Source organism: Bradysia coprophila (genome assembly GCF_014529535.1).
Source record: "Bradysia coprophila strain Holo2 chromosome IV unlocalized genomic scaffold, BU_Bcop_v1 contig_106, whole genome shotgun sequence".
NCBI classification, from domain to species: Eukaryota; Metazoa; Arthropoda; class Insecta; order Diptera; family Sciaridae; genus Bradysia; species Bradysia coprophila.
In genome coordinates, this window is record NW_023503372.1 from 4,994,380 (window position 1) to 5,008,990 (window position 14,611).

The window sequence follows — 14,611 nt, forward strand, 5'->3', positions numbered from 1 at the left end:
TACTTTGCATGCTACTCAACTCGGTGATAATAGTTACGACATGATAAAACGTTCAAAAGTCCAGTTTGTTGTGAAGTTTGCTGAGGCGAAGCCGAGGTCAACAGTCACACGGAGCTCACGAAGGTTTAACGAGTAAAATAGCAGACCTACTGGTTTGGAATTTTTTTCACTTAAATGGTTGCATCGATTGCCTTCGGCTCGAATTGCAAACGGCACTTTCGTCAAAATAAAAGTCTAGTATTATATGCTGAGGACGTCCGTCGAAAGTAGTGCTTGAAACATGAAAAGTACGTCTTTCGACGCATGTAGCATGTAAATACGTTTTTATGCGAACGATTAGGTATTTGAGTGAAATGAAGATGGCGCCTCCTGCTCTTGCTGGAAATCTTTCATTATTTAAATAGATTATGTCCGCTCTATTGTCAACCACTGTTCTCGAGGTCGTTACAAAATCCATAAAATAAACATATTTCGATATCATGCAACGACCGATATTTTGCTGGATCTATTAGGTATGTAATACGGAAATGGTTGTCATTGTGGAACATGATTCGAAAAAAAAATGTTGAGCTGCTTGTTCAACATTGCCAGTATAAAAAAAACCTTTTTCTGTTGTTGTGGTTCTATTGAATCGTGGAAGCGCATTTCAGTCGTAGCTGAACGGTGCAGTTGGAAGATAATTTTTATGGATATTATAAATTTGAGCTTTGTTGTGCTGTTGAGTTTAATTTACTCTTTCGTAACCGAAGTTAGGGTAAATCATAGGCTTAGATATTCGTTCGTTTGCCTGTCTTTAACAATCTTTTATTGTTCAGTTGTTCACAGACTATGCACTAGAGTCGGCAATTATTTTAAATGAAACATCTAGAGTTCCTGGCTACGGAAATATGACGTTGAAGCGATCAGCTCACATGAATCCCAAAATTTTCCTAGAAATTGAGCTCACCCAAAATCTTGAAGACTATGATGTAATGCACCATATATATATGTCCGTAGTCGTTCTACGATTGCGTTTTTAATAATAAACCTTTTCTCATCTTCTCATTGAACCGAGTCAGGCAGACGGAAGGGTATTTTACAGTCCCTTGGGTAACAACCGATATCTCCTATTGCCATTTAAGGTTAACCGTCAACCAATCTGTAAAATACTGAACACTGCATATCGCGACAGAGCTATGCACGACATTCACAAGTATTCCAACTTTCCGTTTTCTGAGGACAAAAGTGTGGACCTATGTGGTCTAATGCCGCAGGTAAATTGCTATTTTACGATATTTAGTTAAATCGTAAAGTGTTTCAATTTGATCAAATAGGGACATTACTACTGGCACAACTATTCAGCTGATCTGTCCATAATACCTCGCTCAATAGCAACGGGCAGATATCGAGTTCAATTTCGATTTTACAAGAGAAACGTTAGAGAGTCATGCAAAGGGGTTGAATTTCAGTCGCTGTTCACTTAGTGGACGCTATACTACGGGTACATGCAACGCTCTTCAAGCAGTGGTACTCTAAATAGAGTACTGAAACTTAATAGAAAATATGGAAAAAAAATTAAAACAGCATTCCAGCTGACAGCTGTCACTTGAACCACTTTAGCTTGAAGTGCGTTGATGCATGGCTTGAAAGTAAACTTTTTTAATAAATAGTCATCAAGACACAATGGAATTCTATATGATTTGATGGATAAGCAGATCTAATCTCTCTAATCACCTTAGAGCTTAAGGTAAACTTTTAGTCTCAAAGACCCTTTCACCGTTGTCGTTTATTCCGAAAGACAAATTCGATAGAACATGGTTTCTATTGCAAATTTTCGAATCTTAAATGTTGATATAGGTTTGTTCCAAGGTCATTCGAAATGTCAAATTACTATCAAATTTCATCCATAGAGACATAACCTCATCAATTTTATATCAAAACTGATCTCTATGGATGAAGTCGGGTTCGTTTGGCCAGTGAAAATTCGTTTTTACAGTTACTTGGAACATACCTATACTTAGTGATATTAATCTGACATCTGTTCAAATGCGGGTGACATTTCAGGATTGTACAGCATTGAGAATCACTTTTGCATGGATCACCACGTCTGCCACATTTTTTTCTAGGAGACGACGTCAAATCTGAAATTCAAACCTTTACGGTCAGTTCGTATATTAGAACGTTGCGAAGCAGCGGATTTTACCAGTATATAGTGCAATCGAAAGTAAAACGGCAAAGAAAGTTACGGTAAGTTTTATGATGGAACAAATATTGAAATTCATTGAAATGAAATTGAAGAGATCACAAACAACCACACCTCGTTAACGGAAAAATTTAGAATGAATTTGTTCATGTTTTAACTCATTTATCCGACTCGAACATCTGTTTTTATTTGCCGTTTATTTGCTTTAGAACCATATGCTGGATCAATAAATAGTTTTTACATGCTACATGCGTCGAAAACCGTATTTTTCATGTTGAAAGCCATACTTTCGACGCCCTCAGCATGTAATAAATATTATGCACGTATGACAAGGCGGTCGAGGCTTGCCGAGACGGCTTATCATACGTGCATATTCTTTTGTTGCCTGCCCCCTGCGAAAGTTGAGCATTACATGTACATTTACCCCAATGTAAAACGATCCATTACATGTAGGGAGATTTGGGATATTTTTTTCGTTCCTGCCGCCTACGAAAGTAAAATTTTACATCAATGGCCAGCCCCCTGCGAAAGTGACTACTTTACATCAAGACAGATTGAAAAGCGAAGTAAGGGGAAATCGATAAGAATAAACACGCACAGAAATTTTGTAAATCATTTAATGCATTTTCAGCAGAACAGCTAGCATTTTATTTGTTAATATTTATCGTTAATTTGTCGCATTTATAAAATGCAAAACGCTTATCCATTTGTGCAACAAAATTTTGCGTAGACAATTGGCTGCAGACGGGATTTTGAGAATTATCAACAGTGTCATCGCCATCGGTTTCACCGTCTGCACCATCAAAATTTTGCGTAGACAATTGGCTGTAGACGGGATTTTGGGAACTATCAACAGTGTCCTTGCCATCAATTTCACCGTCTGCACCATCAAAATCAATATCGTCAGTGCATTTTTCGCTATGCACAGAGCCAATTGAGCTGCTCGCAGTCGAACGGGACATACCAAGCAGAGCATCTGATTGACGTGGATCGGTTGCAATGCGAAAATGGCTCGATTCGGATCGACCTGCTGATTCATTGCCACGCATACCATAGCCATTTCCAGGGGACAGTAATCCACTGCCAAATGAGTTGCTGGCAATCGAACGGGACATACCAAGCAGTGGAGCATCTGATTGACGTGGATCGGTTGCAATGCGAAAATGGCTCGATTCGGATCGACCTGCTGATTCATTGCCACGCATACCATAGCCATTTCCAGGGGACAGTAATCCACTGCCAAATGAGATGCTGGCAATCGAACGGGACATACCAAGCAGTGGAGCATCTGATTGACGTGGATCGGTTACAATACGAAAATGGCTCGATTCGGATCGACCTGCTGATTCATTGCCACGCATACCATAGCCATTTCCAGGGGACAATAATCCACTGCCGAATGAGTTGCTGGAAATCGAACGGGACATACCAAGCAGTGGAGCATCTGATTGACGTGGATTGGTTGCAATGCGAAAATGGCTCGATTCGGATCGACCTGCTGATTCATTGCCACGCATACCATACCATAGCCATTTCCAGGGGACAGTAATCCACTGCCAAATGAGTTGCTGGCAATCGAACGGGACATACCAAGCAGTGGAGCATCTGATTGACGTGGATCGGTTGCAATGCGAAAATGGCTCGATTCGGATCGACCTGCTGATTCATTGCCACGCATACCATAGCCATTTCCAGGGGACAGTAATCCACTGCCGAATGAGTTGCTGGAAATCGAACGGGACATACCAAGCAGTGGAGCATCTGATTGACGTGGATCGGTTGCAATGCGAAAATCGTTCGATTCAGATGGACTTTCTGATTCGTTGCCATGCATAGCACCGGCAAATGAATCCATTGAAGACGAAGTTGACGAACAGTTAATTGAAGATGTAATTGCGTTCCCTGTTCTCTTCTTGTATCCCATCGAATTGTCAATATACATTTCACAAACTTTGGTGGATTTGTGTCCTGTATGCCGTTTCAAAGCTTCAATGCTTGCTCCAGTGTTTGCGTAAATGGTAGCCGATGATCGGCGAATGGAATGTCCTAAATAATTTGTGTGAAATGAGAGCACTGTTTTGATTTACTTGTCATTTATTTTGTTAATTACCTGTGTAATTTTGAGGATCCGGCAGGTTTAAAAATTCTGCGACACGTCGTGGCATTTTATAAAACTTTGATTTTCCGATCGGCTGGACAGTGCATTTTCCTTTTTGAAAGTTTAGGAAGAACCGGTCGGATGTGGCGTGACCAGGACGCAAGCTTTCATATTTTCGCACGTAGTCCAACAAAGCTCCAGTAATGGCGAAAGAATTTTCTTTTCCAGTTTTCGTGACCGTGCGAGGAACAGTGACATAAAACATGTCATCGTAGCGTGCGATGTCCTGCATCCGAATTATTGGTAGTTCATGTGTTCTACATGCACCGGATAAGCCAAATGCACATACGACCTACAAAATTCGTTACAAAATTCGTTAGAAAATTAAAAAAATCAGAAAATCAAGTGAGGTACCTTCACATCCAGCCAAGCGACATCAGGTGCCGTATCCATGAATCGTTGCATTTCAATTTCAGTGAATGTTTTTGCTTGCTTAGGAACATAGTCTTTCGATGCCTGCTTGAGCATTGCAGTCAGCAATCCGTATGTAGATATATCAATCTGATCGTGGATAACCAATGTAGACTTTAACATCGAGTATTTTGACCACAAGGTGGATGCCGCAAACTTCTTTTCTAATTCACTGAAATATGCCATAAGCGTTCTTTCAGAGTTTGATCTCGCTCCTTTACATGATTTCCACGTTTGAAAGCTGTCGTAAGCTTGTTGATATCGACCGCTAGATTTTTTCGGTAAGAGATTCGTCTTGGCACCGCCAGCAGCTTCAATCACTTCTGGTGGAGTCATCGGTCGATTTTCCACTTCAAAATCCGACCCAAAATCGATAACATCGTCCAGACTTGAACAATTTTCCATTTTTTCTCCGTTTTTATTTTCCTCGCTGATTTGAACGCGTTGTTAAAAGTGGAAATATTTTTTTTTAGCCGACTACTCTGATGTTAACCGGGATCAAAATAATTATTTTGATAAATTAATTGTGTTACCAGATTTCATGAAATTCCTATGAGGTGTGAGTTGTTGCCATGTTGCCTACTACTGACAACATTTTTATGTATACATATCATTCGGCTTATGGTCACTGTACATGTTCGACAAAATTATTTTTATGATTGTAAATTCTGCATGCAATTTAGTTGATGTATTTTATTCGGTTAAGTGACACTCGAAGAATATTGGTTTGAACAAATATTCCTCTTACTCTGACACATCTCGCAACGCTGAGACTGAGTGAACGATTGATCGATGGACAAAACTTCATTTCTTATACATACAATCCGTAAACCCCTGTGCCTCTTTCTTAAAACGACAGGTAAAAAAGTCCATTCTCATTCCGAGATTTATCAGAGCAATGTACATGTAATGCTCAACTTTCGCAGGGGGCAGGCAACAAAGCAGTATACATTGGGCCCTGCGAAAGTCATTCATTAATTCGGGATCAATTTGTGAACTCGCGAACTCACGCGTGTGTGTTTAAGCACCTCGGTTTGAAAACTGTTATTTTGACACGGGTAGTTGCATACCTCGCCTTCGGCTCGGATATGCAAACTCTACCCTTGTCAAAATAACAGTTTTCAAACCTTGGCGCTTAAACACACACTTGTGAGTTTCGCTCGTATCACAAATTGATCCCTCATGTAATGAATGACTTTCGCAGGGCCCAATGTAATCTACTATTTTATCGCATAAGCGAAAACGAGACAACAAGATATGCGAATGACACTTTGACAATTTACAGAAGTATAATGTTTGTTTATATATCCTAGGTGAATAATTTTTTCGGGGAATCACACCGCGTATGCGATAAAATCCATTACATAACTTGGGATAAAAAGTTGAAAAGTCTCATTTTCGTGTCTTTATTGACCTCGGCTTTGCCTTGGACCAACAAAATTCAAACGAAAACTCTACTTTTCAACTTTTTATCCTTTGTTATGTAAATAACTTTTACTATGCTGGTGCATGTAATAAGGCTATTACATGTATAGGCAATAGCCTTTACATCACTCGCATAGTAAAACGTCGTACTACACACGGAAAATAAAGTGATATCTCGTATCACGATGAGTAAATGTACCTCGGGCTAAAGCCTTCGGTTACTTTTACTCATCTGGATACGAGATATCACTTTACTTCCCTTGCATAGTAATGTACTATTTCGCATACGGTGTGTGTGTATTGTGTCCTATATACACGACGTACATTAGAGTAAACAAATTTACCCTAGAAACGTTATTGCAAGCAAAATTACATCACTAGATTTTGAGATGTTTGCCTACTGCGCACGGTGGGGCTGAATGAACTTTAAATAAACATGTCGACTTCCATCTCGGTTCTTTTCATAGCTGAGTTAGGGGAGTCGTGTATTATCCAACGGCACATGTTGCAGGCGCAACCGCTGAGCCGTTTCTGAGAACTAGGAATATCGTCGCCTGGCTCCGCGGAAGTTGCTGGACCAGTGTTTGAAACTGGAATCGGTAGAGGGACAAATTCTAAGAACAACCATGTAAAAATTATTGCTCTCGGTCATTTGGTCGCAGAGCAATAGAAGGTGAAAGTCGAGAATTCCACCTCTTCAAGGGGTGATGCCTCCTCGACGAAGTTCTCGATCCAGCACTTTAATAGCCTTTCTAGACAAGGTTAATGAGCTCTTTCGAATAACAATAAAAAAAAATTGAAAGTGATCTCCCACTTCATCGAGGCTGTTTAATTGTACGAGTCTCTTATATACAACTTTATAGAAGTAATGTACTATTTACTGTCTGTCCCATGCGGAAGTTGAACATAACAGAGCAATAGATCCATTACATGTGGAATATTTTCGGTTCATTTTTCTTCAATTTTTATGTAAAATCCAACTTTCGCATGTAACCGGAATACATTGGATGTTGCGATGTAATTGATTAAGTCGGAAACAACTTTATGATACTCGCATATATCCAATATTAGCACATCCAGTACCGATTCGAGATGATTTTTCCGTTCGTTTTTTAAAATAATTGATCATTGAGCAAACATGTGTGAACGATTCAAGCACAGATTATAGGACAATTCTGCCTGTTTGAAAATTCAATAATAAAATGACATAAATTATATCGCTACCACCATGGAAGATAGTACGAGTACTTGAGCTTACCGCAAGTACTTCTATTTTTCTCTTAAAAGTACAGTCGACGTCAGTGGATTTTAGACATGAATATGCTACAGCTGTAATATGCAAACAAAGGTAAGTCTTTATTCGGGTGAAAAAGGTACATGCAAGCGCGTGGTGTATTTACATAAAACCATATGAATTGTATGAACAGCTGAGGCCAATTGATGTCTAAATTTTACTGATGTATACTGTTTACTGTAATTTATTTTTGAGGAAAACTTGTAGTTCACACACCTAGGGTATGCTTCATCGCACAATGAATTTCTCTGAACCAGGTCCGAACTGGCCATAATATGAATTCGGGCGATCCGAAGTGCTCTTTGGGTTTTTGTATGAAAATTTAAATTTTTGAAAAGATCGATTTTTTACTGGCTGCGCCACTGTGAGCAGTCTTTTTTTTCGCTTGTAAATAAATTGTATTTCGTTAAAAAAAAAAAAAAAAAAAAAAATTGAACTTTTTACAATGAAACTCTCTTTTTTAATTTACTTCACTTTAAAAAAACAATTTTATTAAAAATAAATGTTGAATATCCAACAAAAGACCAAAAAAATGCTCCACTTCTATATAGAAAATAGTCCCAATAGTTCGAAATTTGGGTTCCAAGAGTATGTTACCCACGTGGATACATCGAGGAACTCCTTATTTTAGTTGATTTCACTCTTATATGCAGTAAACCTCAAAAAAGCAATAAAATTTCATCGACTTGGGGTGGACTTCCACTAAAGTCGCTCCAACCCTCTGCAGTGAGACTTATCCAAGGATGTTTTTCCATAGCATGGTACTACTGAGGCTAGGCTATCTTATCATACACACCATGTTATTGACTTGTGTCACTGCAGGCGGTCAGGAACTCGGGAAAATCACCTATTTTTTTCACCTAGTATCATTGATATCACCAACAGGTCAATATGGACCTGGTGGTGTGTATACTCAAAATGTGCGTCTCTTCACGGCCTACAAGGCTAGGTAAGTTTTTTCTCAGAATTGTTTCCCTCGATTAATCTCAAGAAAATGATTTTGGGGCTCTTTTGGCAGACCCTTACTTCATGACCTCGATCGTCGACAACAAAATAAATTTCACCAAACGTAGTACTACGTTTTACTCGCAATAGTTCAACGAATCCAATGAGCCATAAGTCAATAATTTCCGTGACCCCTTGTTCCAAAGCTGTTCGATGATTTCGCAATATCACTCTTAATGAAAATTTGTAATAAAAGTGCTGTGTTGGTTGATTTTTTTCATGGTTTATTTGAGTTACATTAGGTAACTTGAACATCAATGCTAAATGTAACTTAAATTTAAAAATAGAGAAATTATTTATTTTTTATTTTTTACTGTTGCAGTATTAACAACACATCTGAAGAAATATTTTTGATTTTTTTCGTGTGTGATTCCAGGTAAAAAAGGTTTAAAAAATTTTATGTTAAAAAAATACAATTTTTCGTTTGATTTTTATCACATTCTCAGATCTTCTTACATTCAATTTGAAAACAAAATATCAAAACGGTTCCAATTATTCAAAGAAAATTGTCGTAAAATATGTCGTCTGTAAACGCTATTTATATCTCATTGTTCGTATTTTAAAGCACATTTGCAAAAGGCATCAAGCATAGTTATAATGAAATTGGGACGTCTATGGTGAATTTCACTTTCCAAGATGTAATTTACCCAAGAGACCGGCAGCCTGAGCGTCAGTGGCTTCATGTGCTTTTGCAGCCATACCTTGAACACCCTGGAAGATATAATTTTAATGTTGTAGATAAATCGGCGGAAAATGGATTTTTGAAACTCGACCCGAATCAAAACCGAATTAAATTTGTAAAACTCGACAATAATGTCGAAATAATGTTCTATTTGTCTCGCTTAGGACATATGGTTTCTTAAGAACATTGATCTTACCTTTTCTAGTTCTTGACGCTTCGAATCAACGTATGTGTTCGCTTCTTTCATTTTATGATCGACGGAATCACTTGCTACCTTTATTGTTTCGTCGATTCCCTATTAAGAAAAAAGGAAAATTACTTTCAACCCGAAATAATGATCTTCGATAAACGTACCTTCTCAACATGCTTAACTTGTTCGTCTAATGCTTGCTCAGCTGCCTTAACACCCTGATTGATGGCGTCATTAGCAGCCTTTTTAGTTTGCTCAAAAGCCGAAGTAGCAGCATTGACCGCCCCACCAATTTCCTGTTTGGTGTTGTCGATGGTCGAATTGACTTGATTGATTTTTTCGTCAGCCGTTGTTAATCCCTTATTTAACGAATCTCCAGCTTTGTTCAACTCTCCCTCTGCTAGGTTTTTGGTATCTTCCGCTAAATAATTTTTTTTTTTAGTAAACATGTTTCTCTTTAGAAGAATGTTCTTGTTCGACTCTTACCCGTACTCAATGCCAATTTTTCGGCATCCGTCTTAGCTTTCGTTAAAGAATCAGCTGCAAGCTTGGCTTGGTCTTCGGCCAATTTCTGTGCCTCGGCTGCTTTTTCCTGCGCCAATTGCTCCACATCTTTCTTTTTGCGTTCAAATAAACTTGTCGTCTTTGCGCCAAGATTCTTCAAAGAAGCTAAAATCATTGATGTAACGATGTAACGTTATGAAAAATGTTGAAGTTAAAATAGCAACATGGTAGGAGAGTACGTGCAGTCTATCATATTGAAATAATTTTATATAAAAGATTCGTGCCAAAGTTCAAAACTTTGAAAAGAATAACGATGTCTACAGAAATCTGTAAGCGTCTCATAATTTGTTTGCACGGACTTTCCTTCAAGCACTTAAAATAGGTACTTAATAGCTATAAGCAAACAGCTTTTAGAGCAATTATATAGTTTGTCGAGAGTAACAAACTTGCTGAAGATTTTTTTTATTTTCATTAAACATGAACAGAACAAGCATACATGCGTATATCTTCGGATCTAGCGCCTCAACAATCCGAGTCCCCGACTTTAGATTTGTTCACGAGGCCTATAAAAATTTGATAAATTTTGCGTTGTCATTTGGTCGATTTTCTTATAGTCGGCGCCACTGTCCACAATGGGTTGTGAATGAATCAATTAATTGCAAATGGGTTCAGTAGGTCTCGACCTGAGTATGCGAAAATTGGACTTCTCGATCGTTTTGAAGGGGTCGAACGAAGAGAGTCGAATACAAACTTTCAAACAATAAAAAGGTTGTTCGTTTGAAACGAGATTAAATTTTCAAAATATTATTGAGTGATGAACAATAACTTTACACAGGAAAAAGTCAGCCCCTACCAATGAACCAATGAGTCGTGTTAAGTTCTGACTGGTATTGGGGAGTGGGACTAATTCTTAGAATTTTAGTGAAAGAACTATTACCCTGGAACATCTGGTTCCGCTACTGTAGCCATCAAAAGTCGAAGAATTACGATTTCCAATGGGTAATATCCTCGGAGCAGAAGGGATGTAGAAGTTTCAGAATGGTGATATTGGTGGAGGTTCATATGCCCTATGCAACACGGAAAAAAGATTTATATAAGTTGTCCCAAATGCACAATTTTTGAAAACTTTGTTTTCGCTATCCCCGGTGAAAATTGGAGACTTCTTACACCCTTCCAGTGTACTGCCTTTTTAAGAAAAAATGATTAGTTGTTAACATTAGGGCTTAAGTTTTACAACGATACCAAATATGCCATACATGGGTCACGACATGTACCTTTTGCAGTAGAGTATTTGTAGCGAGATCGCTCTACAACGAAATTTACAAACGAATATTTTAGCTGTCCAAATTGTATCTCAATCAAATTTGTTCTCAAATGATTTTTTCGTGTTAATAGACAACAGGTGCAACAGTAAGGAATATTTCTTACGAAATTTCGTGAAAGCGACTAACAAGGATGGCAAAATTAGTGGTTCCGAGTGCAAAGAATTGGTTGAAAAAGAATATTGTGTCAGTAAGACGAAGTGTCACATTGCGCAAATATTTTGTGAATTCTCTTAAAATCAAAACATGAAATAAAGTCAAAAATTTATGGTATACACGTCTATCATTCGCTTTGGAACAAAATTTTGTTTTTACTTAGTTGCAGTGAACTAAAATAACTTAGTCGGACTATGTTAATTGGAGTATGAAGTTCTCTATTAGAAACATATTTCAGATACAGTTACAGTCAATCAAATTTGTGTGTAAATTTGATGCAGCTGTTTGAGCAGGTCCACTCATACGAACGGTCTGCTTGTTTATACCGACTTTACAACAATGGCGAGTCAAACGAATCAATCTGTACGGCATGCAAATCGGTTCACTCGATCGTTTTGAAGGGACGTTCAACAATATCTCAGGACGGTAAGTGAGATAAGAAAAAAATGGAAATAAATGGCGGGACGAATCGCGTAAAAACGTTAATGACAGTCGGCTATGTGGATCTAGAGATACGATAGTCGGAGTGAGAGAAAATCAGCATGATCAGTGATAGTGATACTGATTAGTATTCAACTAAGATTGATTCGCCTTGGTGCGAACGGGACTTACTAGTCGAATATAAGTATATAAGATAACAAGAAAACCAATAGCATAGAGAACTAACTGAGACAGTCGAATACAAACTTTCAAGCAATAAAAATGTTGTCTGTTGCCAGTGTCGTTGGAAAATTTAATCCGCCAACCGTTGCATCGCAATGGAAAATTTTATCGACAATATCTAAGAAGTTCAGCTCGAGCTCTGGCTTTTCCACTGAAGAAATTGAGAAATTCAGGAAAGTGTTCCGCACCATGCCGACCTACAACGAATCGATTTCTTCCAAGGATCTCGTCCATTATTTCCAATCCACTAATTTCATCAAACCCATGGAAACTTATCAAAAGTACATTGAATTTTCAGACAAGGTATTAGGCGGACGCATACCGCTGGATCAAATTGTGAAATATCTTCAAACGGAACATGATCCGAGTCTACTACTGAAGGAATATTTAATCAGTATGGATAGTGACAATGATGGGTACGTTTCGAAAGAGGAATTCGAGTTTGGAATGGAAACAGTTAAAATGCATGATCCGACAGTAAGGAATATTTCTTACGAAAAGTTCGTTAAAGAGGCGGATGCCAACAAGGATGGAAAAATTAGTGTTTCCGAGTGTGAAGATTGGTTGAAAAAGAATATTGTGTCAGTGAGATGTTGATATATCGATCACAGTGCATGAATATTTAGTGAATTCTTGTAAAATCAAAACAAGAAATAAAATTTAAAATTTATGGCAGACATGCCCAACATATTCTTCCGCACTCGCTTGGAACAGAATTTCGTTTTTACTTTGTTGCAGTGAACTAATATAACTTTACCCGACTTTGTTAATTGGAGGATAAATATTTTGTATTAGAAAATAAATTTCAAATACAGTCAACCAAATTTGTGTTTAAATTTGATTCAGCTGTTTCAGCAGGTGGTCTGGTTAATTTTCTCGACGTACTTTGTTTTGCATAAGGTCGATAGAGTGTCTAACATCACTGCTCCTATCATTAACGTTCAAATTATTCGGATGCCGACGAAATCACCGCTCTACGTTTCTTTCGTGAAATCTAGTTTTCAGTGTTAATGCTAGGAGCAGGATTATACAACTTCCAACTCGTCAAAATGAAATGTCAAAACAAGGACTAAAATATTAGTTTATCCTTCGATCCAGCTAAACCAACAGCGGACGTCAGTTAAATTTAGATATGAAATTGAATCAGCTGACTTTGAGGTGGTCTACTCATGAGTGGGCAATCTATTGCTCATTTTCATCGTCTGAATGATAGTGAAAAGTTAGAGCAGTCAATGGAAAACGTATGAAAAATCGAGTTTTTTTTACAAAAATATTTTGTTCTGTGGAGGTTTTAAATGTTTTCAGTAGAGGTCTTAAGCCCTATTTTTAACAACAATTTTTGAAAATAAATCTCGATTTTCCATAGTTTGGACCTCTTGTGAAGTACAAAGTACATCTCGACACAAGCAAATGAGTTTCTGTTCTTTTTATTATGTAGGAAGTAGGAAGAAACCAACATTTTCAAGGCCAATTATCACACGGTTCAGGACAACTTTGTGCTGAGCCACAGCGCTGCTACTAGCACGAACATAGAAAATATTCGGAGGCTGATGAAATCACAGTAGGCACTGCGTTTCGGTTATACAAAAAGATGACCTGTTTTCGTTGTATGAGTTAGTAGCAGGGCTGTGGCTGAACATTTACTTTTAGTTTATTACATTTGCATCGAACCATCCTGTTTGAAGACCATAAACAATAAAAATTACTGAAAAATATGGATCAACTGGGCAGACTCTGTCTAGCGTGTTTTATTCCCGGAATGAGAGAGGGTAAGTCCCCTACTGATGCCTATACTCTTTATGAAGATCTGATAGAGGCCTAAAGTACTACAAAATTTCAACTTTTAAAAACATGTTTATCTCGAGTTATCACAAAAAAAAACTGTTTATGCTTCATAATATGCAAACTTTAGATGCCTCGGTGGCATAAAACGTTGTATGCACCTCGATGCAAAGTAAAGTAAAGTATTTTGCACCTCGATTGCAAATAAATAACTATTTCACGATCCCTTGATATGCTCTAACTTTTCAAGTGTTCACTCCGAAAAATAGAAACTAATCGAAAAAGTGAAAGATACCTATTTCTCAGAATTGAAAAAGGAACGAGCCATAGGTCTCCCGGTTCGCCGAACTATTGTATATTTATTTCCACAAGAATTATTTCAAATTTACGCGATATCACTCTTAATTAATGTCGTTTTACCACTATCACACATGTTCATCCTGTTCATCCTCTAAACGATACGCACTTATTTGTATGACGGTACCAGCCTAAAAACAGCTGAAGCAAATTCCTTACTTTTTACTAATTAATTCGGTTAACATACGGATCGGAACCTTTTACTAACATCGACGTGCAGTTGTATTCTCTTTGACGATAACTCGTTTTCCTTTTAGGATACAGGGGAAGTCAATAAAATTTGGACATAAATTTCCTTCAGCTGTTCTCAGCTGGTGCCAAGAAAATCCAGCTCTACGAAAATTACGCATATTTTTCAACTTGGATTTTTCTCATAAAAATACCAAGCGTCGGATAAGTTGAGAGCTCGCACAAGTGTTTTATATCTTCTTGTTTGTACGCGTGAGATAGTTACACGCAATAGCGTTGTAGTATGAGTTT

At 37.8% G+C, this 14,611-nt stretch overlaps 3 protein-coding genes across 3 annotated transcripts; 2 read left to right on the top strand and 1 right to left on the bottom strand.

Annotated features, from left to right (window-relative positions):
- The first annotated feature begins 508 nt into the window (after positions 1-508).
- On the top strand, positions 509-1,483 carry LOC119071086. Its single transcript, XM_037175728.1, has 4 exons — positions 509-754; positions 816-968; positions 1,059-1,253; positions 1,314-1,483. The coding sequence occupies exons 1-4, from the start codon at positions 563-565 to the stop codon at positions 1,461-1,463; spliced, it is 690 nt and encodes a 229-aa protein (XP_037031623.1). The 5' UTR covers positions 509-562; the 3' UTR covers positions 1,464-1,483.
- Positions 1,484-9,099: 7,616 nt separating this feature from the next.
- Positions 9,100-10,026, bottom strand: LOC119070718 (titin homolog). The gene is made up of 4 exons (XM_037175171.1): positions 9,834-10,026; positions 9,512-9,768; positions 9,354-9,452; positions 9,100-9,186 (listed from the first exon to the last, which is right to left on the bottom strand). Exons 1-4 carry the CDS (start codon positions 10,024-10,026, stop codon positions 9,100-9,102), a joined length of 636 nt encoding a protein of 211 aa, XP_037031066.1.
- A 2,005-nt stretch (positions 10,027-12,031) lies between these two features.
- Positions 12,032-12,589, top strand: LOC119070719 (calcium-binding protein SPEC 1A-like). The gene has a single exon (XM_037175172.1). The coding sequence runs from the start codon at positions 12,032-12,034 to the stop codon at positions 12,587-12,589; it is 558 nt and encodes a 185-aa protein (XP_037031067.1).
- The last annotated feature ends 2,022 nt before the right edge of the window (positions 12,590-14,611 follow it).